General features: G+C 36.2%; 1 protein-coding gene across 1 annotated transcript in view; it reads left to right on the top strand.

Moving 5' to 3' along the window:
* The window catches only part of LOC145247528 (oxidoreductase NAD-binding domain-containing protein 1-like), a 67571-nt gene that overhangs the window by 32605 nt on the left and 7746 nt on the right, over positions 1–27220 (top strand). The window contains exons 2-5 of the mRNA XM_080109355.1: positions 6320–6398; positions 14360–14469; positions 15998–16139; positions 23350–23595. Of these exons, the coding sequence (XP_079965481.1) occupies positions 6336–6398; positions 14360–14469; positions 15998–16139; positions 23350–23595 (561 nt within the window). The 5' untranslated portion in view covers positions 6320–6335. The remainder of the gene's footprint in view (positions 1–6319; positions 6399–14359; positions 14470–15997; positions 16140–23349; positions 23596–27220) is intronic.

Here is a 27220-nt window from a genome sequence, read left to right on the forward strand (position 1 = left end):
AAAACGAGTTTGCGACGTTTAGGGATCAGTATAAGGTGGGGTTTTGCTGCTTTCGGGTTTGTCGAGGGTATTGTTGCCGAGGTGTTATTAGTGCTGTACGTTTGTCAGAGCACTTGTCATTGAAATACTTGTAAAACAGGCACAAGGATGCCAGACTACGGCGATGGGACAGAGGTTGGAGTTTAGTTAATAGTTCAGGACCTATTAAGTTAGCGACTCTTTTTGGAACCCTGCCCAAGAACGAGAGACTAGTGGCAGATGCGCCAGCCTAGATGTGGCAACAATACTCCATGCATAGTCGAACCGTAGCCTTGTGGAGATACAGGATACTCTCAGGTGTGAGTAGCCTTTTAGCACGGTAGAGAGAGCCCACCTTCCTTGCAGCAGCCTTGGCAATTGCCTCAATGTATTTGTTCCAATTCATGTTGTCTGTGAATGTTAACCCTATGAGTTTGAGGGAAGTATTTTCAGGCAGTGTATCATTAACCATGGCAATCAGTGGTTGAGAAGGTTTCTTGTAATTATTAATTAGTCTTGGCAGCATTGAACGTTACTAAACAGTTACGGCCCAATTCCACTACAGACTGGAGGTCTTCCTCTAGAGTTTTAGCAATTTCCGTAGATATATGTTCATTAGTTTTACCCTCGTGTCTGTTATAGAGCGTGGTGTTATCAGCAAATATCACCATCTCAGAGAAAATTTTATCAGGGAGGTCATTTAAGAATATCAAGAATAATAAAGGTCCAAGGATCGACTCCTGCGGCACATCCGCATTAATATCATGTTGTTTCCTAGGATAGTACATGTATGCCTATAGACAACACGTTTTTATACCCTTGCCTTTCATTCGTTGCGTTGATGAAATTGTATGAGAAAAATTAAATTCCTAGCAAAAGAATGGTGATGACTATGTAGAAAAATAAACTCTGAAGCACTAAAGGTCGCTCCTTTTAATAGTACTACTCCCGTCTTCATAGTTCTTCAACTTTTTTTGCATTTAAAAACAAAAATAGAAGGCCTTACTTTTGAAACAACTCTCATATGACAAAACGCGCTCCATACGCCCATAAACAGCCATTGTTCAATACTAGTAAAATTGCATTGAGAACGATGGTAACTATGAAGAAAAATAAATTCTGCAACATAAAAGGTCGCTCACTTTAATGGTACCACTCCCGTCTTCGTAGCTCTTCAACATTTTAGATTTTGAGTTAAAAAAATAGGAGGCCTTACTTTTGAAACGATCTTAATATCTAACTTGCATCCAATTTTTCTCCCCTTTACATAAAACTGAATTAAACTAAATATAGTTTACATTTCCAATAGTTACGCCTAAAAGCCCTGTTCCTAAATTTATAATAAGTGTTACATGATAAGGGCTGTCCCCTTTTCATGTAAGTATAAAAATAGAGAGTTTAGTTAAAATGAAAATGAAATAGCAATAGACGAAATTCGAACCTCATAATTTAGGTTTAGAAATAGATTACGTGTGAGAATTTAAAAATGTAAAACAAACAATTGTTTAGAATATAGATAAAATATTTCAAGAAAAGAATGTGAACTGTCAAGTTTGTTATGAAATTTTAAATTGAAAGAATGCAGCTTATAAGATAATGTTTTTAACATATTGGAAAAATAGGTTACTGAGTATAGGTTAAAATTCCTTTTGTAGAAATAGGAAAAGTTTTGGACACGCATGTCCAGAACACGTTAAAGAAGGCACATGTTTTAACATGTGTATGACGTCACGGAAAATAGAAAGTTCTAGGGATAGAGAAAAACTTTAGAGTAAAAAGAAGTCAGTCAGGAGAAACTCAGAGAGGGTCTGGGTGTCAGAGCGTCTAGACGCGAGACGATCACTTTTAAAAGTAATATGTGAAGCTTTGAATTCTTGATGATGAAAATCACGGCCGGTCGTGTGAAGAATAAACTCAACTGTATTTTTGTAGAACGTCGTCTTGTGTTTGTGATTCCTACAAAGGTAAATTAAATTGTATTATATGTCTGTGCTATAAAATGTCGTTTCATACACATCTCGACATGTCATATCCATAATGTGAATCAACATCATCATGTCAACACAATGTCCGAACGGTGAACACTATCCCCTTCACTTAAAGAGCTTCCCCTTCTTGTTCTTCCATAAACACAATTAAGGAATGAACATTTAAAATATAGGAATCGTTATAAACGAACAATCTCTCTAAGTCTCTTACAACAACATCTCTCTCTCTCTCTTTCTCTCTCTCTTTCTCTCTCTCTCTCTCTCTCTCTCTCTGAGCCTTTCAACACCCTCTCTAGAACTCTTACAACACATCTCTCACTAAGATACAGCATCACGTATAATAAGACTCTCATCACACTTAAGACTTATCCTTCTTAACAAGAATACTTAAAATGGAAACAAAAGAACATTCATCATCTAAGTATAATAAGCGACCCGTCAAAATATAACAATAAGCAGTAAATTATTATTATTATTATTATCATTATTATTATTATTATTATTATTATCATTATTATTATTATCATTATTATTATTATTATTATTATCATTATTATTATTATCATTATTATTATTATTATAATCATTATTATTATTATAATTATTATTATTATTATTATTATCATTATTATTATTATCATTATTATTATTATAATTATTATTATTATTATTATAATTATTATTATTATTATTATTATTATTATTATTATTATTATTATCATTATTATTATTATCATGCACATATAAATATATTCACAGGTGCCTTCAATGAGTTTCCAGACTTTCTTTTTACACGCACACGCATTTAAAATTGTCATAGACTCTTGAAAATTCAATATGTTATTGCTATACATCTTATGAGGTGAGTGACAAATTTTCACGATTTCAGGTTCAAATTCACAGCTACAGCAGGAATTGGAATACACCCTACTAAAGCCTAATTGTCTAATTGTCATAGCTGGTGAATTTGAAAAAATGCAATCTGAACATCATGACACTTTCGAAGAACGATATGCAATAAAATTCTGTTTAACACTTGAAAAAAAAATGCTGCAGAAACGTATGGAATGCTTCAGACTGCTTTTGGACCATTTTGCCTGAATCAAGCATCAATTTTTGAGTGGCATAAGAGATTCAAGGAAGGCAGGGAGTCCGCGAGAGATGATGAGAGATGTGGGAGAAGTAAGGAAGTCAGAACTCCAGAGTTGATTCGCCAAATAAAGAATTTCATGGATATGGACCGTCATGTGTCTAGAGATAATATGTGAACAGTTTGATGTCAGTGTGGGAACTGTGCACACAATTATTTGTATGGAACTGAACATGCGGAAGATTTGTGCAAAGTTTGTTCTAAGTTTCTCTATCCTTGTCAAAGACTATTTGACTAAGATAGACTCCAAGACAGTTCTTCACCCTCCTTATAGTCCAGACCTTGGTTCCTGTGACTTTTGGTTAATCCCTAAGTTCAAGGAAAATCTTAGAGGCTGTTATTATGAGACAGTTGAGTAGGACTTTGTATAGAACCGTCCAGAAGTTGTTGGAACGGTACAACAAGTGCATTGCAGCAAGAGGAGATTACTTTGAAGGGGACTAGAGTTTCATGTTTGTACTATCAATAAAAGTGGTCATATGAAAAATGTCTGGAAACTTATTGAAGGCACCTCGTATAAACAAAACTAACTTTTCTCCTCGGGCTCAAAACTAACAGAGTATGAGTTATTTTTTAGATTACTTTTTTCCTTGTTAACCGAGATATATTTCTTGTAATGCCCAGTTTTGCGTTTAATATGAGATTATCCCCATCCTTTGTTTGATGGGATTATTATTATTTAATTTTTTTTTTTTTTAACTATTTTGGTGCATTCTGTTTGAAAGGAGGAACTTCCCGGATCTGAATTTAAAACTATTTTGATGAGGTTCTTCCGGTAAAAAAAAAAAAAAAATTTAAAAAAAGGAATATTATGTGTAAAATTATTTTTAAGAGCTCCACGATAAAACACACACACACACACACACATACATGTATATATATATATATATATATATATATATATATATATATATATATATATATATATATATATGTTGTTTTTTTTTTTGGTTTTAGCGATATGTTTTGAATGAATTCAATTATTTACGAAAGCGCATTTTTACCTAAATGCGAGCTGGAATAATTTTCCCTTTAACCAATTTGGTACTCCCACATGGGGAGCGGTATATATATTATTTTTTTAAAATGTTATTATCCACTGACACGTGTTTCGTCGTCTACGACTCATCAGAGTGGCTGAATATAGGGTATATTCAGCCACTCTGATGAGTCGAAGACGACGAAACACGTGTCAGTGGATAATTACATTTAAAAAAAATAATATATATATATATATACGTATTTATACACATATCTGAACCTTCCAGTCCCTTAAAAAAAAAAAGATCGTCTGATGATAAAAATAGAACTGTTATTAATCCATAGTATTTGAAAGAATTAAAAAAAAAAAAAAATTCTGTCAATTTATTTTTCACGCTAGATGTGAAGGTGCAGCACATTATTACTATAATTATTTTTAATACCTACAGACACTAGTGTTTCATCCTTTCGGGAATCATCAGTACAGGGCGTCACGATACCCACTGGCTGGGAGAATCAAACCTGGCCACGAAGCCATTTCTGGATTCATTAGCAAAGAATAAATCGCTCGGCCAACATTAACTGAGAAATATAGTTGAAATTAACATTTTTATAAAACGTAAATATCATTCAAGGTGGCCGAGAGTGATCTAATGATTTTGATATCATGATCTGTGCACATGGGCTTAAGTGACTTACTTGTTTCAATTCAAAGTGCTTGACAATAAGAACTGAGTTCTTAAAGGGGCTGACATAATTATTACTATAATTATTTTTAAATACCTACAGACACTAGTGTTTCATCCTTTCGGGAATCATTAGTGCAGGGGTGTCACGATTGCCACTGGCCGGGAGATTCGAATCTGGCCACAAAGCCATCTCTGACTCCATTAGCAAGGAACAAACTGCTCGGGCAACGTTAATTGCGAGAAACATAGTTGAAATTGACATTTATATAAAGCGTATATGTCATTCAAGACACGTACACACACACACACACACACACACACACACACACACACACACACACACACACACATATTTAACGAAACAGTGAACAAAAAGCAAAACAGATGGACGAAAAGGATTGCGGAACTTTCCTACACGAATTGAACCGAGACATAAGAATGATCATTCAAAAAATGAAAAAATTCCAAAAATATCTTTAAGCAAAAACACTTCTTGCTATTATATATATATATATATATATATATATATATATATATATATATATATATATATATATATATATAGGTTAGACGAGATAAGTCATCGGGACCATCGGTTTCAAACCTGATAATAGGGAGGGGGGTCGTTTTAGATACCCATATCATGTTCTCTTCAGGCAATACTCATCTGTTTTATCATCGGAATTGGAATCATATACTAAAGAGAACTTGATATGGGTATCTAAAACGGTCGCCTATTATCGGGTTTGAAACCGACGGTACCGCTGAATTATCTCGTCTAAAATTTGTGAAAATAAAAATATAAATAATACGCTCTCATGTTCCTTGTAATCGAGTACTCTGATGGGATCCACTTTGTCATTCCAACCTGTAATTATCGAAAATCGATAATTGATTAAATCCGATTAAAGAAGGAACAGTGAGGTTTTGACTGTTATTCAACTTAACATCAAAAGTGCATTTGAGAAATTTGATAACCACACAAGCAGAAAGGCCAAGCATATAAAAAATAAGCAGTATGTTCTTTGATAAGACAGGAACGTATTCAAAATGAATATTTTTGTTTAGAGCACAATCGAACTATGATACTTGATTTTTACATTTGAAACTTTAATTCAAGCTATTATATAAAGATCATTTTATAAATACAACAGTAGATTCTCTACAGTGCAATGTAGACTATATTGTATATTGACTAAATCACCCCAGGGTGGCATGTGAAGCTTCCTACTAGTGCATTGTGGTAAGTTGAACTTCTGCATGCCAGTGCACTCAATGGAGCAGGGAACTGGGAGAGAATTCCAAAGTTTGAGGGAAGAAACTATTTGAATAGAAGGTTTTCAAGCATCTAGGGATCTCTACTGTGAAGGGGTGGAATTTTGTTGCTTGTTGGGTTTGTTGGGGCATTTGCGTCCAGTGAATTGAACGCTACTTCTACAATATTTTTATACTGAGTTTTGAGTTTAATTAATGAATGTTATTTTATTTGTCAGCTCCAGGCAAGCAACAATGTTGACCAATGTCCACTGCGGATCTTTCTCCGGACACAACCCTGGTGAACGACGGACTCTTGTAAGTATCTATTACTAATGGAGATTTGATATCTGTCTGTCCTGAAGCTGGGACTTTCACGAAAAGCACTCGTCTGCCTGAAACCACTATCTATAATTTCCTCGCTTCTTTATCCGTGCCTAAACCTAAACATAGATTCCATTAACTTTTTTAGAAGTGCACGCCTGTGGAACTCTATTCCGTTTTCCTGCTTTCCAACTGACTACAATATGGTTATATTCAAGTCCAATGTAAACAAATTCCTAATGAGCCGTTCTCTTAAGTAATCCAATTTACCACATTTCCACTGCTAACGATTACTACAACATGTTCCCTTTGACCACTGTACACTCATTAACCCTTATCCTCGAGTGGCCTCCGGTCTTGATAAGTGGTAACTCCTTTGTAAAATAAAAATAAAAATATTAATAATGGAGATTTGATATCTATCTTTGCTAAATCAGGAACTATACTATTAATTCTATTAATAATTGTACAACACAAAAAAAAAGTGCTGGCCATCTGTGGCCATTTTTTTTTGTATGCACAATGTCATAAAAAATCTTTTTCTGGTCTTCTTTTTGCCGAATTAGGTACAGCTTCTTTCTGCAAAAGATTCTATTTTATCCTATTTCTTTGCTGTAGTCAGCATTTAGAAATCGAAATATTTTAGAAATTTTACGGTTAGAATAACTTCAAATTACACCGAAAAAATTATAAGACATCCGTGTTCATTTTTTATATGTACAACAGCACGGAAAATCCATTTCTGGCCTTCTTTTTAGGTACGGATTTTTTGCAAAATTGTCACTTCCGAGAATTTTGCGACTAATTCTAATGATGTGAGTGATAAACGTGGCAAGAGATTCCATCAGGATATTTCTGTGATGGAGAAACGTTTTAAAGCTCTGCCTCTTCTACAAGTATTTTAATAGTGAATGCTCTGACGAACTACAAGAACTTGTACCTCCTCGACGTGACTACCCCCGACAAACCCGACAAGCAACTAAGTCCCACCCCGTTACAATAGAGATCCCTAGGTGTAACAAAGCCTTTTACTCCAATAGTTTCTTCCACAGAACTGCAAGACTTTGGAACTCCCTTCTGGGATACTTCTTTCCCAACTGTACTGATATGCAGAAGTTCAAGTGTAATGTGAACAAATATCTTGCTACTCATCTTCCTTCATAATGTCCCTGCAACTTATGTCTCCGATAGTAGCCCTCTACTTCAAAGTGGCACTGTGCCTTATTTGGGGTGAAAATAGATTTAAAAAAACAAAAAACCTGTAGTATGCTATGCATGGAATATAAGAAATAGAGGGTAACACTCAACAGAAGAGAGTGAAGAGAACAAATGTTCAAACTGACAATTCTGTGTTTTTCATTCATATCCAATAATAAAAAATAAAAGCGAGGCCTGTGGAAATTCCACAGAGGACTCATTCATATGTAATATATTGATGTTGGCATTCTGTAGATGCTTAGCGTAAATGGAGACGCTCTGATATTATTGTAGCTCTTTTGTTAAAACTGCAAAAGTGTTTATCTAAGCTAGCAGGGACGGCCGGCATAGCCTGGCATAGCCCAGTCATAAAGTACGCTTAAATATGATATTTTAATTCTTAAAATTTCGTATATATTATTATAGAGTTAATGTTCTATCGATTTTTATATGTTATAAAGTTGCGATTTAAAAAAAAAAAATATATATATATAGCCAGATGACTTGGGTGCATCAGCTTGAATTGAAACCGAAACCAAAGCCAAAACTTATGAAAAAAAATATGTATGCACATATATATATATATATATATATATATATATATATACATATATATATAATGTTATGTAGTAGGTCGAACACAAGAAAGCACTTGTTAGTTATCTATCTAATTTTGTATCCATTTATCTATCTATCTATCGATCTATCTAACTGGCAAGATAAACAAGAGATGAGATATGAAGATGTTTTGATAAAAATTGTCTGAACATTATTGAGCTACCGTACCTTGGGGGTAATTGCACTAAGTAGCTAAAAGTGCTCTTTTGGCAACCACGCATATAAAGAGCACTTTTTTTGAGTTATTGCAATTACCCCCGGATTTGGGGCAAATACTCCAAAGTATGGTATATCATGAACAAGTTCACTGGAAGCATCTGATCAGCTGACGGAAGTATGTGTGGGTCACGTGGTTCTAGTAAGCTGAGAAGAATAATTGAACTTGGAACCCAAATAAGTTTGACTATGGTTAACCCGTACTGACTTTTCCGAGGAATCAAGAATGTTTTCCAAATGATACTCCACCTATTATGTAGTAGGTCGAGCACAGGAAAGTATTTTTTAGTTATTTATCTATCTTTATATCTATTTATCTATCTATCGATCTATCTAACTGGCGAGATAAACAAGAGACGAAGATGTTTTGATAAAAGTTGTCAAAACATTATCGAGATATATCATGGACAAGTGTCACCGGAAGCATCTCATGAGTTGCCGGAAGTATGTGTGGGTCACGTAGTTCTAGTAAGCTGAGAAGAATAATTGAAGTTGGAAATTGGACTTAGAACAGAACGGTTGGGGTTAACGGTTGTCTCTCACCCCCTCCCTTTGGGAGGGAGATGACGTGTCTCACAATGGAGACTATTAAGACCACAAGCAAAGAACTCACTTTCCATTTCCATCTCGAAAGTGAAATAAATAATATAAAATACAATCATCGTTTTTTGGAGTGAGTGCATATTCGTTCAAACAGTGGGGGGAGGGGGGAACCAGAGATTGGAGCTCAGACGAGCACTTGCTATTGAAATAATGATAAAACAAAGACAATGCTCAAAATACGTGGTTTCATGCTAATGAGGTGCCAGATTATTTCATATTTTCATAAAGGCTACTAGCAGGTGACAAAGCTTCGTCGACATTCTGGAAAGTGAAATAAAGATAATATAAAATACAATCATCGTTTTTGGAGTGAACGCATATTCGTTCAAATTTCCTCTCCAAGAACAGATGAAATCCAGATGAATTCCAGATGGTCACTTTTAATGCATCCAAAACCAAGCTTCTATCTTTACATCATCAACGCTCTGTTCCCCATCTGGCATCAATTGAAATGGATGGCTCCTGTCTTGGAGAAGCTCCATGTTTTGACAAGCTTCTGGGTTTGACCTTTACTCCTGATCTAAAATGGAACACGTACACCAAATCTGTTGCCAGGGATGCTGGGAAAATGGTGGGATCCTTCTACCGTTCCAGAAGATATCTCACTGCTGATGCAATTCTCTATCTTTATAAAAGCCAAGTATGTCCAAGGATGGAGTACTGCTGCCACATCTGGGCAGGAGCTGCTAAAAACAGCCTATCCTGCCTTGACAGAGTACAAAATAGACTTCCTGGTTTAGTGGGGGATGCCCTTTTCTCTTCACTGCAACTTCTCTCTCACAGAAGAGACGTTGCAAGCCTGTCTTTGTTTTATCGCTATTTCCATGGCAGGTGCTCGTCTGAGCTCCACCCCTCGTCCCCCCTCGCCAATCTTTCACGAGAAACACCCATCTGGCTGAAACTACTGTCAATAATTTTCCCCACTCTTTATCTGTGCCTAAATCAAAACGTACATTCCATGAGCAAAGCTTCTTTCTTAGAACTGCATGCCAGTGGAACTCTCTGCCGCTTGCCTGTTTCCCACCGTATTGAAAGTAAGGTATGTCGGATACACGACACACGTACTAAGAAAATGTTAAGAACACCCAGACGATCACAGAACATAAATAGACTGCAACAGCATAACTTAGGGTTCAAATAGTGAAGAACCACTATAAACATTACTGACACGTACACACATTCAGATGAACCCTTTCATCACATACATATGCAGTATGGCCATTCAGTGTATATACACACTCAAACTCAGAAACAATACAATATACGTTTGATTATGTAACAACACAGCCTGAGTTCCTTCAGCCATAATCGAAACTGAAACCAAAACTTATGAAGAATTCTTGGTAAAATTATTTATTACAGGAAATGAAAGTCTATAACAATTTAACGACAGTCACTGGGATTTAAGCATGACACACAAAATAAATAACACACACGCTAATTAATATTGTTGTCCGTCCGTCGGAACAACGGTGGGGGGGGGTAATCATCGATGAGTGCGGATATGGTTAATAAGCCCAATCTTTTCTTGAAAAATCCTACTGCAGTGAGAACAGAAAATTGTAGCAGATGCCGAGGGTTTCAAAATATTGTCCTTCCTGTCTTTTCTGCATTTCTCTGCAGCAACTTTTAGGTTACTTTCATATTTGCAGGCAACATCATGAACAGCGGCCCGCCACTTGGCTCTGTCTAAAGCTGTCTGCTCCCATGATGACTGATCAACGTTGAAGGCCTTCAATGATGCATTCAGAGTGTCTATAAATCGTTTTCTCTGGCCGCCATGGGAGCGCTTGCCATATGGGAGCTCAGCAAACAGAAGCTTCTTGGGCAGTCTGTAGTGTGACACGCGGGCTACATATTTATATATAGTACTGTTAAAAGTCATAAAAACCAAGCTTCTTTCCTACTACTAACCCTAAGTATGGGTGGCAATACTATTAATATATAGATGATTAATAATACATCGAAACAGTGTCTAATTATGAGAAATAAAAGTTAGATTTAGTATCAGGATTCTTTTTTTACACCTAAACAGATCTTATGTGGCATTCACATTTTTTTTATCTAAAATTTGTCGCATAGAGTAATGATTTAGTATCTGTCTGCCCTGAAGTCGATACTATACTATTATTTCTATTAATAACTAGCCTGAGTGCCCGGCGTTGCCCGGGTGTTTGTAGGTGTAAAAAAAAAAAAGAAAAAGTAGTAGGCAGGCAGGCTGGAACCCGTGACACAGAGGCAGAAAAGAAAATCTGACATCTCACCGCTACACCATGACGCAACCGGAAGTGTTAAGCATTCAAATTAAATGCAGTCAATCAAAAAGATGACTTGCACATTTTGAACGCGCCTCTGTCATATCAAAGAGCCTACTGTTGATTTTATATGTCGAGCTTTTCTGCTTGTGTGGTAATAAAACTCTTAAATGCAGTTGTGATGTTAGGCTGTATGAGACATTAACTTTAGTCAAAATCGCCCGTTCCTTCTTTCATCGGATTATTTCGATTATCAATACTTATTGAAGACATTTCGATACAAAACCTGTCTATGAACACTGCCAGGCACATAAAGTACATTTGTGTGAATTTTCAAAAAAATCGGCCAAGCCGTTTAGGAGTCCATAGTGAAACACATACATACACACGCACACACACACACACACACACACACACACACACACACACACAAACTCTCTCTCTCCCTCTCTCTCTCTCTCTCTCTCTCTCTCTCTCTCTCTCTCTCTCACACACACGCACACACAGAGTTCCTTTTAGATAATAGTAGAGATAATATGGTTTGCACCTATTAAAACTCGGCTGGTGTTATCTGAAATAAGAATGGCCAACATTTGCAGAATTCTATCAAAGAAACCCTTGCCTATGATGATGCTCAAATCTTCCCTCTGAGCCCCACGGCCTTTATATTTGTAATGTTTTCATGGTTTTATTGGTATGTATAGCCTATGTTACCAAGTAATAATCTAATTCACGCACATTATGTGTTAGATGTTTGCAATAAAGAATGTCGATCAGTATTTGTTTTAGTGGCTTATCACTCAAAAACCTATCATTTCCAGATCTATGATGCATACAGAACACAATTTCAAAGTTATGACATCGACCCCCCCCACACACACACACACCAAATTTCTCTAAATACATTTTTATGATTTATTTTTTTATTTTTATAAATCAAATTATTGCGCCCCCCCCCCCCCGACAAAAACCTGTAAATTCACCCTTGTCCGTTCGTCTGTCCGCACTTTTCTCAATAATTATGCCTTGGAATTTTTTTTGAAATTTTGCACAAACATTAAACATGATATGAGTAAAAAAGTAACAGAATGAATTTTCCGGGAAAACTCCGGTTGTTCCCCTAGTGTGGCCTTTCAGGTTAAAATGGCTAAAATTGACACTTTTGTATTTATTAAAAAAAATTGATACCTTGGATGTTATATAAAACTTTCTGAAAAGTTGTAACTGACTGATTTATACATAATTTTGTTTGTCTATACTTCGTGATAACTCTTGGATGTGGCCCAGGGGCTCTTTTAGGGCTTAATAAAAACATTCCATTTTTGGGACTATTTTAGCATATTTGTCCAAAATTTTTTGTATATGTCTATTTAGCAGTTTTGCATGGTGCTGAACTCAAATTTAAATATGTTAAGGCCATGGGTATTTTTGGGGCTAAATCGGGGGGGGGGGAATGATGGTCTTGGTCATTTCTTTTTTTGAATGGTGCAGAACTCAAATTTACATATGCTAAGGCCTAAAACTGCACTGTTTGTTCATTTTCACCAGGGTATGACGTCCCCTGGGGATTTTTGGGGCTAAATGGGGAGGGGGGGGCAAATGCTGAACTTTTTTGCTGTCATTTTTTTATGCCTCGTTCACTGTGCATGGCTCATGCATGCTTCACTTGTTTTTCTTAGTAAAATTGCATTATTTTGCTAAAATGATTTTGTGGAAATGCTTTTTCCACTCAGTTATCCCCCCTTGACAATTGACTTAGAAAAATACAAAAAATTCCCACAAAAACTTTTTACAAAATATCTTTTTAAAAAATATTTTATTAAGAAATTAATAATCATGAAAATCTTCAGATATTGCAAGATCAAGATTTTACAAAACGGATTCCAGTAAAAAAAAAAAAAAAAAAAAAAAAAAAAACGATAGTAAATTGGCAATACTGTTACTGATCCAAAGCCTAACCTTAATCTGCTACTATTTCAAAAATATGTTGAAAATATTTTGAAAATATTTGAAACCTAAAAATGTTATGAAATATTTTATCAAATGATTAAAATCCTTTTTTTTTTTTAAAGACTTTCGGTGTAAAAACTCTTTATTTCAAAGAAGATTGTTGATACAGTATAACCCAGATATAAGATACCCGAATATATATATATATATATATATATATATATATATATATATATATATATATATATATATATATATATAGGATTGATATGTAGTTTGCTTGAAGCATTGTGTGGGATAGGTATGTAAAAGAGATTTAGAAGGCTGTCACAATGCGAGGAATGAATTATAGTCGCTGTTGGTAAGAGGAGACGAGAACAAGTGGCGATTTACAAATCAATAAGTACATATATATATATATTTTTTATTATTTTATTTTTTTTATATATATTTATAAAAATAATAAAAAAAATAAAATAATAAAAAAAAAATATATATATATATGTACTTATTGATTTGTAAATCGCCACTTGTTCTCGTCTCCTCTTACCAACAGCGACTATAATTCATTCCTCGCATTGTGACAGCCTTCTAAATCTCTTTTACATACCTATCCCACACAATGCTTCAAGCAAACTACATATCAATCCTATATATATATATATATATATATATATATATATATATATATATATATATATATATATATATATATATATATATATATAAGCCCGGATATAAGAGATATTGCATCTGGTCCCAAATTAGAGCTTGTGTTAATGTACAGCGTAACCCGGATATAAGAACCCCCGAATATAGTATAACCCGGATATAAGAGAGTCTATATATATATATCTCTCTATATCTCTCTCTCTCTCTCTCTCCCTCTCTCTCTCTCTCCCCTCCCCAGTCTCTTATATCTGGGTCATGCTGTATATAGCTTTCTTTTGTTTTCTTCACTTTTCTGGTGGTAATTAACCTTAAGCAGTCAACCGCTCATAGAGGGAGGAAAGGATACGTCCGGTGTTGTTGAAAGTCTTTAAGTTGATATGTATATGAGTGCTTTGATGGAAAAACAAGTTCTAACGATGTTCTATTTCTTTTCTTTAAATCTAGGTGAATTTTCCGGCAACTGTTACAGAAATATGGGACATGACTCCGACAATAAAATCTCTTAATCTCTCAGTAAGTAACCATCAACAATTGGATTACAAAGCTGGCCAATGGTAGGTTGATTTTTTTAAATTTTATTCATATAACTAGACGTATTTGGTATAATATTTAGTGCTTGCTCATAGGCCGGGAGATTGGGGTTCAGTTCTCAGTGGAGATATATGCAAGTCTCAAAAATGATACCTAACACCTCCTTGCTAAACACTCAGCATTATAAGATGAGGATTAAATATAAGTAGAGCAATACATGGAAAAAAGTGATGCTCTCCCCTAGATTTTAGTGCAGTTTCCAATAAAAATGAAGCTTTTGGGTCGCCCTCAACTATGATCGAACATTTTTTTTTTTTTTTTTTTTTTACATGGAGGTCACCGCTTATCAAGGCCGGAAGCCACTCGGGGATAAGGGTTATTGCGTGTACAGTAATCAATGGGATAGTATCGTTGTAATCGTTAGTATTGGAGATTTGATAAAGTGTCTTACTTAAGGGGGCGGTTTATCAGGAATTTGTTTATGTTGGACTTGAAGACATCCAAGTTGTAGTCAGGTGGGAAACAGGGAAACGGAAGAGAGTTCCACTGGGGTGCACTTCTAAGAAAGAAGCTTTGTTCAAGGAATCTACGTTTTGGTTTTGGCACAGTTCTGGAAATAACTAGTGACTAATCCTTTCCAACCTATGAATCTGTCTTGTCCTGGTGTTGCTTGTCCTTGGCCTGGGTCTCCCATGTGTCTGTACTAATACCATATTTTGCTTTTAAAAAAAGATCCTTGTATCGCTTCTTCTGGTCACCGTGAGTGCACTTAACTTTTTTTAGTTGTCTATAGAAGAGTTGTTTCAGCAGTCGGGAATCAATAAAATAAATCTATATATCTATAAAAGTAAGAATGTGTGTGTGTGTGTGTGTGCGTGTGTGTGTGTGCGTGTGTGTGTGTGTGCGTGCGTGTGTGTGTGCGCGTGCATGCGTGTGTGTGCATGCGTGTGTGTGTGTGTGTGCGTGCGCGTGTGTGTGTGCGTGTGTGTGTGCGTGCGTGCATGTGCGTGTGTGTGTGCGTGCGTGCATGCGTGTGTGTGTGTGCGTGTGTGTGTGTGTGCGTGCGTGTGTGAGGACAACACTCAACCTATATGCTCAACAAATTTTTGATCTAAAGACTTGAAATTTGGTACATAGGATATTCAAACCCGTGGAAACTTTTTTAATCGGTTTCCATCCACAAAAAGGGCTGCTAAGGGGTAAAACTAAATTTTGTGAAGATTCATAAACAAAATATTGTCTTCGATTATTTGCTTTTGTTTGTAATTTCTTTAACCATACTGATTTTCTGCATTGCTAACACCCTTCATAAATACGCACATAAAATTTTAGTTGTATGTACTACAAAGAAAAACTTTAAATTGTCTCACGACAGTGAAAGGTTTTGTAGTTTATTTTTTTGTTTTGTTTTAAAAATGCTTTTTCTAATTTAGAAAGTATTGCATAATTATGCACATCGTAATTAAACTGATGATGATGATGATGATGATGATCATCATCATCATCATCATCATCATCAACAACAACAACAACAACTTTGTTTTATTTCAGGCTTGAATTTAAGATTCCTGGATTGCAACGGATGGGTAGTTTCACAATGTGCACAAGTCCATTAAAGTTTAAAAAAACGGGAGTTATTCAGCTTGCTGTGAAATACAGTGACCATGCACCAACACTGTGGGTACATACGAAGGTAGGTGTTTCAGTGATGCAGTTATTTTTTTTACATGTTCCGAATTTTTTTTTTAGGTGTTCATAGCAGTTATCTACGCGTTCATAACTAATTTTTATGTGTTCATAGCAGTTTGTTATGCATTCGTAGCTGTTTTCCATGCATTCATAACAGTTTATATGTATCCATAACAGTTTTCTATGTATTGATAACAGTTTCTGTGTATCCATAACAGTTTTCTATGTATTCATAACATTTATTATGTGTTCATAGTAGTTTTTAAAAGCATATTCAGCGAACACCTCTTCAGAAAATAACCAGGCATGTGACGCTCTATCAATGTTAACCGGCACTAATTTGGAATGCCTTATAGGATTAACGAGCACTTAGGGTTAGCGAATCACAGCTGCAATCGGCAGGATCCCAGTTGTGACAGTTTTCATTTTAGCTATGGAGGTCTGCATAGTTGTGATCTGGTAAAGACACAGTGGTGTTTTTGAATGCCAGGTCCACTCTTTATACAATTTGGCTGTTTGTCTCTGATGCAGATAGGCATGTGTGCAGAACAACAAACTGGCTTCATAGAAATCAAATACATCAGTTGCAGCAATATTGTTAGATATTGGCAGGCAACGCTGGGAAGAAAAACATTCAATGGGTTGCACACACGCAAATGGATGCAAATATTAAGAATTCGGTACTCCCATCTATTGTCTAACAGAAGGCATAATTTGACCCATAAATATTTGAGCAGATATCGGTCAAACGGTTGAGACACTAGACAAAAGAAATATTAAAGAAAGTCAGTCAAGAAGAGAAAGAGGCTGCACCCCACCCCCCTAGCGCCTTTCAGTAAACGTCAAAAAAGAAAAACAATTTGTCACAGAAAAGCTGATTGTCGAAATGAAACAAAGACGATAATATATTTTTGGAGATCAACTGTGTTGTGATTTTTACTTCACTGTCAGTGTGTATATATATTTTGTACCAGCGATAAGAGTACATGTAAACATAATATAGACTGGACACAAACATTTTGAACAATCGGCCACAGCGATTATATAACAAAAGAATATTAAGAAAAAATATGTTAAAGGTAATTAAATAAAATTAGATTAAATGAATGAAATTGATTAGGTATTCATAACCATAATACATAAAACTTTATGGATAAATGACTGTTGCAAAGTGGTTTAATGACACGACCTGAAAAGCTAGGTGTGCCTAGTTCAAACCCAGTTTGTTTCAGAGAAATACTTTCATCAAGTCCACACTTGACCTTGTATCAAAGTAAATAAAATAAACAAAATTTTTAGGTGAGATCAGCGGTCCTTCTGACTTCATATTTGCAACAGCTAAATGTAAAGCCCCCTCCCCTAGTTCACGGAAGAAAAATACTGCCCCGTTGTTTAATAGAAAATAAATTTTATTATGGCAGAACTGAAAATAAAAATCTTCACGAAAAGTGAAGCTCCATCTTATTCTTTGTGTTGTATGACCCCCAACTGTTTTAAAATTGGAAACCATACTTATGCAGACATGCTTCGAAGAAATAGTCCAACAAACCGTATTCATGCGCCAAGTTATTCTTTTAGTTGATGGACTAATTACTCAGTTCTAAACTCTCTCGATTTACATCAAAGAAAATAGTTCCTCAAAAAGTACGACTGAGACAAAGGATAAAATTTAGTGATGGGAGGAATCCAATTTTTTTCCAATTCCAATACAATGACCGATTCTTCATTCTGATACAAATACCGGTTTTTATTCCGATTCAACTATAAAAAAGACGAATTACCTCCCTTGTTCTAATCGAAACATTTCGTTCATGTCAAATTAAACTGAATTATTTATAAACAAAACGAATTAAGTCCTAAACTGATGAAGGTATAAGTTTTTAAATAATATTGAGATGCCGATTTTGTTGAGAAAATTTTATTATAACTCGTAAAATAATTATTTGTTATCGATTAATTATACGTATATGCAAACAAGATGGCGTATAGTTTGTTTATGTGTAGTCTGTGTATATATAGAGTGCCTTGTGGAGATTTCGTCACGCGACTTTAATAAAGTCGTGCGGATTTGAATCCTTTATCGACGTCGGCACTCAGTATTTCTGAGCGGAATTTATCAAGATAGAATGTGTGTTACTCTCTGTGCCACGCTTGTTATGTACTTCCATTTCTTCATAAATAATTTTACCAAGAATTCTTCATAAGTTTTGGTTTCGGTTTCGATTATAGCTGATGGCATTTAAGTCATGTATTTCGTTTTCATAAATAATTTTACCAAAAATTCTCCATAAGTATTGGTTTTGGTTCCGATTATGGCTTAAGGAGCTCGAGTTATATATACATATAGCTACTTCATTTAATCACATAAATTAATATACGAAAGTGTAAATTTATGCGTGAACTTTAAGTATTTACTTCAACAGTGCTCAATACATAGGTAGAGCTAGGTAGTAAGTTATAAAATATATATGGCGATTAAGCTACACAGAATATTCCGCGTTTCATCCACGCTAGGATTCATCAGGCTTATGCGAGAATTTTGTGGTTGTCTCGCATTTTTATATACGCACCTTCTATTGAGTTCACACACACACACACACACACACACACACACACACACACACACACACACACACATACACACACACACACAAATCTATCCTCGACAAAAGAATAAAAAATTTTTTTTTTTAAAAGCCTTCTTTTGCCGAGGACGGATTTTCACTCCTCATGTAGAATTCCGTTTTCGAAAATAAGGGTTGTTGCCTGATGAGGTCTCTAGTTACTGAATACTAGAAGACCGAAACATGCTCATGACTGTGTAGCAACAAGCTACTGCTTATGTAAAGACAAATGTAACCTGCTCTACTTCTGTATTGAGCACTCTTGTATGAACCTCGTTATATTTCACTGGTTACCCTACCTTTGGAAAGTAGCAACCTCAAATTATATGTGTGTGTGTGTGTGTGAATGCCCCATTCGACTAAGATTAAAACGAAATCACAATAGAAAAAAACTAAAATCTAAAAATCAAAAAAAATCAAAATCACAATTAAGTGAAAACATCCCTACCGATTACCCCTGTTTCAGAGAAGTTGGTCCCCCCACCTCACACACATTACAAACGAACTTGTATCACATTTGCTTTCTAGGGAAATCAAATAAATTTATAATGTTTTAAAACTATTAGACATATAACATAAATTCTACAAACCAATACAAGGAAACACACACACACACACACACACACACACACACGCACACACACACACACACACACACACACACCCCTACGCACCCACTTGACTAAGTACCAACGCGGCCCTCACTTCCACCCAAGTAATAAAAAAAATAAATAAAAAGTAGTAAAAGGAGAAAAGAGAGGGAACAGCAAACGACAGCAATGACTATGGTCTGACTCCCAATAAGAAGGGTAGGGGTGGAACACACCCGCGAAAACATTTAGAATTATTTACAGACAATTCCACTGCTCGGGGAAACATGTAACCAAAATTGACAGCGAAAATGCTTTTATACCTTCTGAACACATTTTAAATATTTTACATTTTGAATAATTTCTGAAGAGGACGCTACACAGAACGTTTGAAACGCGTAAAAACCTATATTTCAATGATTTAAAACATTATTACAATGATCTAAATGTGATACCTTTTTAAATGAAAAATCAAAACACGGAATAATAAAATAATGTTAAAAAATACATACCAATTGTTGGTGAGCTTTCCTATTTTAAAATATATATATATATATATATATATATATATATATATATATATATATATATAAACTAGCAAAAAAAAAAAAATTAACCTAGATTTAAAATAGGTCAGGACACTAGATATCTATGCCCCCCCCCGCACAAAATAGCACACAAAAAGGAATGGGTCAACCGGATGTCAACTGAGCCTTTGACCTCTAAATGCCTGGTCATTGTCTGATTAGGAAGAGTGCCGTGGAAACTCGAAAGTTGATTAAACTCAATAGAAGGTGCTTATATAAAAACGCAACACAACCACAAAATTCTCGCATAAGCCTGATGAATCCTATCGTGGATGAAACGCAGAATATTCTGCTTAGCTTAATCGCCATATATATTTTATAACTTACTATATATATATATATATATATATATATATATATATATATATATATATATATATATGTTTTTCATAAGTTTTATTTTGGTTTCTATTCAAGCTAATGCACCCAAGTCATATGGATATATTTTTTTAATTTTTGAAATCGCAACTTTATAATATATAAAAATCGATAGAACATTAACTCTATAATAATATATTCGAAATCTACAAAAATTAAAATATCATGTTTAAGCATACTTTACGACCGGGCTTTGCCAGGCGTTCATGCTAGCTTAGATAAATACTTTTGCAGTTTTAACAGAAAAGCCACAGTAATATCAGAGCGTCTCTGTTTTCACTAAACATCTACAGAATGCTAACATGAATATATTACACGTGAGTTTTAATCCATATGTAACGGAGCCGCTGATGTGCTTGTATCAGTAGAAGCCACATGACATATATGCAAATGGACGAACCAGTGTACAAAGTGACGTTACAATGGTGAAAGAGAAGGGAAAGATAAAAGAGAAAGGACACATGTGGATCGCAGGCGACGGCGAACATAATGTTTTTAATGAAAATCTTTTCCCAACTAAATAATTATTTTGAAAATGTAAAAAGTATGATTATCTCCCCTTCATCAGTTTTTTCTAAAAGCAGCAAATAAAAACCAACAAAGCTGAAATGACATGTTCCTTGTGAATTGAGCTATGGCTTGGGTCCTGCACAGTTCTAGGTGGTCCACCATCCCAGGCTTTATGGGTGTGTGTTGGTTTATCTTGTTCTTGTAAAAGCATGAGTAGCAATTCATTTCTATTCGTCTGACATTGCTAGTATATAAGAATGTATGCACAAGATGAATAAGGCTACCATGCGGAGGGTGGGTGTCTAGCTTTTGGTAGTGGCTTACTATTTTCACATATAATATAATTTATATAAGAGCCATTTTATATTTATATAAGAGCTATTTTTACATATAATACAATTTATACAAGACTCAGGTACGTCCAAGGATGGAGTACTGTTGCCACATCTGGGCAGGAGCTGCTAGAAAGGACTTGTCCTGCCTTGATAGAGTTCAAAATAGACTTCGTAGCCTCGTAGGAGATGTCCTTTTCTCTTCCCTGCAACCTCTATCTCACAGAAGAGATGTTGCGAGTTTGTCTCTGCTTTATCGTTATTTTCATGGCAAGTGTTTGACTGAGCTTCAATCTAGGGTCTCCCCTCGCCAAACTTTCACAAGAAAGACTCATCTAGCAGAAAACACTATCAATAATTTCCCCCACTCTTTATCTGTGCCTAAACCTAAACGTAGATTCCATGAACAAAGCTTCTTTCTTAGAACTGCACTCCTATGGAATTGTCTTCCGTTTTCCTGCTTTCCAGCTGACTACAATATGGTTGTCTTCAAGTCCAACATAAAAAAGTTCTTGATGAGCCGTTCCACTTAAGTTAACAAATTTACCGAATTTCCATTACTAACGATTACTATATTGTCCAATTGACTACTGTACACTCTTACCCCTTATTCTCAAGTGGTCTCTGGGCCTTGATAAGTGGTGATGCCTATGTAAAAAAAACAAAAAACATAGACTTGTTACTTTTGAGGCTTGAAACAATTATTATTGATTGAAAATTATTTGAGTTAACATTTTCATGTGAAAACTTTCTTGTTTTATAAAGTGACAGAGAAAGTGAATCCAAACGGAGTAGAGAAAGAAAAGAGGTAGCAATTAGAGCCATTTGCTTTTAGCGTTCATTGGAATCGTTTCACGATTAAGTCGCTTATTATTTATCTTCTTTTTTTTTACATAGGAGTCACCACTTATCAAAGCCTGAAAGCCACTAAAGGATAAGGGTTAATGAATGTAAGTAATTGTTACTGGTGTAAGTTGGGTAGAATTTGATTTTTTTAAGGGGGACGGTATAACAAGAACTTGTTTACATTAGACATGAAAGCTACCATACTGTAGTCGGTTGGAAAGCAGGCCAACGGAATGGTGCTCGAGAGGCAGATAGTTTATGAAATCTGCATCTAGATTTAGGCACAGATAGAGAGTAGAGGAAATTGTTGATAATGGTTGTAGATCGTTAAGTCTTTTCATCAAAGTTTGGCAAGGGGCACTTGCCATGAAAATAATGATAGAGCAAAGACAGACTGGCAACGTCTCTTCTGTGGGAAAGAGGTTGTAGGTAAGAGAAAAGGGCATCACCTATTAGCTTTCAAAGCCGGTTATGAACTCTGTCAAAGCTGGATAGGGCACGCCGAGCAGCTCCTGCACAGATGTGGCAACAGTACTCCATTTTAGGGCGTACCTGGCTCTTAGATGTCTAAAGAGGAGAGCTTGCTGTAGAGAGGATATGTTGTAGCGAGAAAGAACAGCAGCGTTTGAGATGAAGCGTTGCCATTGAAGATGAAGGATGCTACCACAAACGTTTTATCTCTTTTATTTTTGCTTTTATTCACCCCGAAGCAAAACATATTGCCACTTAAGACGTAAGAGGCTACTATGATTAAAGTAAGATTTATAGGGGGTATCATAAGTGAGCAGGTTTTCAGCAGGACGTTTGTTCACATTACATTTAAATTTCTGCATGTTGGTACAGCAAGGAAAACAGAAAGAAAGATTGGAGTTCAGTCGAGCACTTGCCATGAAAATAACAATAGAGCAGAGACAGGCTCACAACGTCTCTTCTGTGGGAAAGAGGTTGCCGATAAGAGAAAAGGGCATCGCCTACTAGGTTTCAAAGCCAGATTTGAACTCTGTTAAGGCAGGATAGGGCATGCTGAACATTTCCTGCCAAGATGTGGCAACAGTATTCCATTGTAGGATGTGCTTGATTCTTATACAGATAAAGGATTGTGTCGGCAGTGAGATACATACTGGAGCGGAAGAGTGATCCAATCATTTTTCCAGTGATTTTGATAACATTTTCAGATCAGGAGTGAAGATCAGTTCCAGAAGCTTGTCAAAACATGCAGCTTCCCCAAGAAGAGCGCCATTCATTTCAATTGGGACATGATAGGGTTCAGATGATGAAAAAAGAGAAGTTTGGTCTTTTCATTTTCTTGTTAGTCTGATGAGACTTGATACCATTTTTATTTTTCAGTGTGACGTCGGCCGGCAAATCACATTCTCCTTTGGTGGCGACTTCCACTACAATCCTGGATCGGAAGACCCAAAGTATGACATTCTCTTGATCGGAGGTGGAATTGGTGTCAACCCACTCTTTTGCATGATGAACCTCATGGCTGACTACAATGAAATGATCAAGGGAGGCAACTCTAGCTGCTACCAGCCAGGGAAGGTACAACTTCTGTATTCGGTTCGAACAGAAGAAGAGATACAATTTAAGGTACATTCTGAAAATAATTATTACATCCACCATAATAAGATGTGCTGTCTCACTATTTCACTCACTCACACACACACACACACACACACACACACACACACACACACACACACACACACACACACAATATATCTCATAGATATAGATCCCAATGACTGATCCCAGCCATGCCCCAAACCAAATCTAGCAGCCACAGATACCTATCTGCTACTACTAGAACTTTCCACTATCTCTCTCTCCCTCACTCCAGTATTCCACTTACTCTGTAGGTTTAAATGCCTCATGGGAGCCAATTGGAATTGAAAGTGCTCCATATCCTTAGTATAGCAGCTGTGTCCAAACCGAAGTTCATGTCCACCCGGGCAACGGCGGGTGTCCATGCTAGTATATAAATAAATAACAATTTTCTTATATTCCAAATTTTAAGGTTTTATTCATCTTAATAGTCAATGTTTTCTTATTTTATCAAAACAAGATGGCTGCCCACCAGATACAGGCCAACGGGAGTTATTTTAGTTCTTCCTGAATTTTACATGTTACATGGTTATGCATTTTTCTCTTTGAGAACATTCTGTTTTTTTTTTATGAGTCCATGGAAGGAAATATGTAATGTTGACTTACAAAATATTGATTGTTACCTGTGAGTGAAACAGATCTGTAAAATGTACCGTATTTAAGAATTCAGGTGATCGCTCATCTCCCTCACAGTATAAGCCAATAAGTCTCCTGTGCGCCATGAGTAAGGTGCTGGAATCTGTGTTAAATAGAGAAGTAATCAACCATCTCAGCAAAAATAACCTTCTTAGTGACATGCAATACAGATTCCGTTCTGCTAGATCTATAGCAGATGTGCTTACAGTTATATCTCATAGGATTAGCAAATCTCTCGATGGAGGCTACCTTTCTAGGGCAATTGCTCTTAACATATCAAAGGCCTTTGATAGAGTATGGCATAAAGGTTTACTTCACAAGATCTCTAGTTACAGTATAACTGAAAACGTCTTCTCATTTATTAAATTATTTCTCTCTGATAGGTTCATAAGAGTAGTGGTTGATGGGCAGAAATCAGAAGCTCTTAGTATTAATGCTGGAGTCCCTCAGGGGTCCATCCTGGGCCCAACACTCTTCCTGATCTATATTAATGATCTTTCAAATCACATCCTTACATCATTCGTAGACATCTATGCTGATGACACTACTATCTATGGTAGTACATCTAAGACCGTAAATGACCAAGTTCTCTCTGATTCTCTCTCCTCTGATCTTGAGCAAGTGGTAAAATGGGGAAAGAGGTGGCTTGTTACTTTTTTTTAATTTTTTTTTTATTACATTTTCACCCCAAACAAGGCAAATTGCCACTTTGGTGTAGGGGGCTACTATCAGGGGCAACAACTACTGGGGTACTATGTAGGGATTTGGGCAGCAAGGTGTCGGTTCACGTTACACTTGAACTTCTGCACGTCAGTACTGTTGGGGAAGCAGGGACCTGGAATGGAATTCCAGAGTCTTGCGGTTCTGGGGAAGAAACTATTGGAGTAAAAAGATCTTTTACATCTAGGGACCTCTACAGTGTGGGGGTGGGATCTAGTAGCCTGTCGGGTTTGTCGAGGGTGCTCGCGTCGTGGGGGCACAAGTGATTGCAGTTCATCAGAGCATTCACCACTAAAATACTTGTAGAACAGGCAGAGGGATGCAACATTTCGTCGATGGGACAGAGGCTGAAGCTTAGATGCCAGTTCAGGGCCTATCAGATTTGCGACTCTCTTTTGAACCTTGTCAAGGAGCGAGAGACTAGTAGCAGATGCACCAGTCCAGATGTGGCAGCAATACTCCATACATGGGCGAATGGTGGCCTTATAGAGGTACAGGATACTTTCGGGTGTTAGTAGTTTTCTAGCACGGTAGAGAGAGCCTACCTTTCTTGCAGCGGCCCTGGCAATGCCTTCAATGTAATTGTTCCAACTCATGTTTCCTGTGAACGTTAGGCCAAGGAGTTTGAAAGATGGACTCTCAGATAAAGGGTCGTTGGCCATTGCTATTGGTGGTAGAGAGGGTTTCTTGTAATTATTGAATGAAACTAGTTTAGTCTTGGCAGCATTGAACGCGACCAACCACTTTTGTCCCCATTCCACTACAGATTGGAGGTCTTCCTCTAGTGTTTCTGCCATTTCTTTAGAAATGTGTTCATTCGTCTTCCTGTCGTGTCTGCCATAGAGTGTAGTGTCATCAGCATATATACCCATCTCAGAGGCAATGTTGTCGGGGAGGTCATTTATGAATATCAGGAACAATAGAGGTCCAAGGATAGAACCCTGGGGCACTCCCGCATTTATATCATATTGTTTAGATGTGCGACCGTCGAGGACTACCTGGATTTTTCTCTTATCTAAGAAGGATTTAATTATGTTAAGTATTCTACCAGTGATACCGTAAGATCTAATCTTCCTGTTTACTTTTAATGCATCTAAAACCAAGCTTTTATCTTTACATCATCAACGCTCTGATCCCCATCTGGCATCAATTGAAATGAATGGCTCTCGTCTTGAGGAGGCCTCATGTTTTGACAAGCTTCTGGGCTTGACCTTTACTCCTGATCTTAAATGGAACACATACATTAAATCCGTTGCCAAAGCCACTGGAAAAATGGTGGGATCCTTCTATTGATCCAGTAGATATCTCACTGCTGATGCAATTCTCTATCTATATAAGAGCCAGGTATGTCCAAGGATGGAGTACTGTTGCCACATCTGGGCAGTAGCTGCTAGAAAGGACTTGTCCTGCCTTGATAGAATTCAAAATAGACTTTGTAACCTTGTGGGGATGTGCTTTTCTATCCCCTGCAACCTCTTTCTCACAGAAGAGATGTTGCGAGTTTGTCTCTGATGTATCGTTATTTTCATGGCAAGTGCTCGATTGAGCTCCATTCTATGGTCCCCCTTCATCAAACTTTCACAAGAAACACCCGTCTAGCAGAAAACACTATCAATAATTTCCCCCACTCTTTATCTGTGCCTAAACCTAAACAAAGATTCCATGAGCAAAGCTTCTTTCTTAGAACTGCACGCCTGTAGAATTGTCTTCCGTTTTTCTGCTTTCCAGCTGACTACAATATGGTTGTATTCAAGTCTAACGCAAACAAGTTTTTGATGAGCCGTTCCATATAAGTTAACAAATTTACCGAATCTCCATTACTAACGGTTACTATATTGTCCAATTTTTACTGTACACTCTTTAACCCTTATCCTCGAGTGGCCTCTTGGCCTTGATAAGTGATGATGCCTATGTAAAAAAAGAAGTTTTTATTTTGTTTGTTTGCTTCTTTTTTTTTTTTTTTTACAAATTGATTGATAAGATAATTGGACATTGGAATAAAGCAAAATTGTTATTCATTTATAAATGTTCTGTTGTTAGATTTTTTTATAAACATATTATATAAAGCTTCTGATTTAAAAAGGATTGGTGTAAGCAAAGATTAGATAATTGTTGCACACACACACACTCGCCCATACCCCTTCCCCGCCACCGACAATAAAGATACTTCACTATATTTTCATATCTCAATGTGTGGTCATTCTTTGAAGCACAACTAAAATATATTTCCTATTAAAAAATGTTGAAGAAACAA

Source organism: Euprymna scolopes, chromosome 25, assembly GCF_053919585.1.
Source record: "Euprymna scolopes isolate OS-2025 chromosome 25, ASM5391958v1, whole genome shotgun sequence".
In the NCBI taxonomy this organism is placed as follows: domain Eukaryota; kingdom Metazoa; phylum Mollusca; class Cephalopoda; order Sepiida; family Sepiolidae; genus Euprymna; species Euprymna scolopes.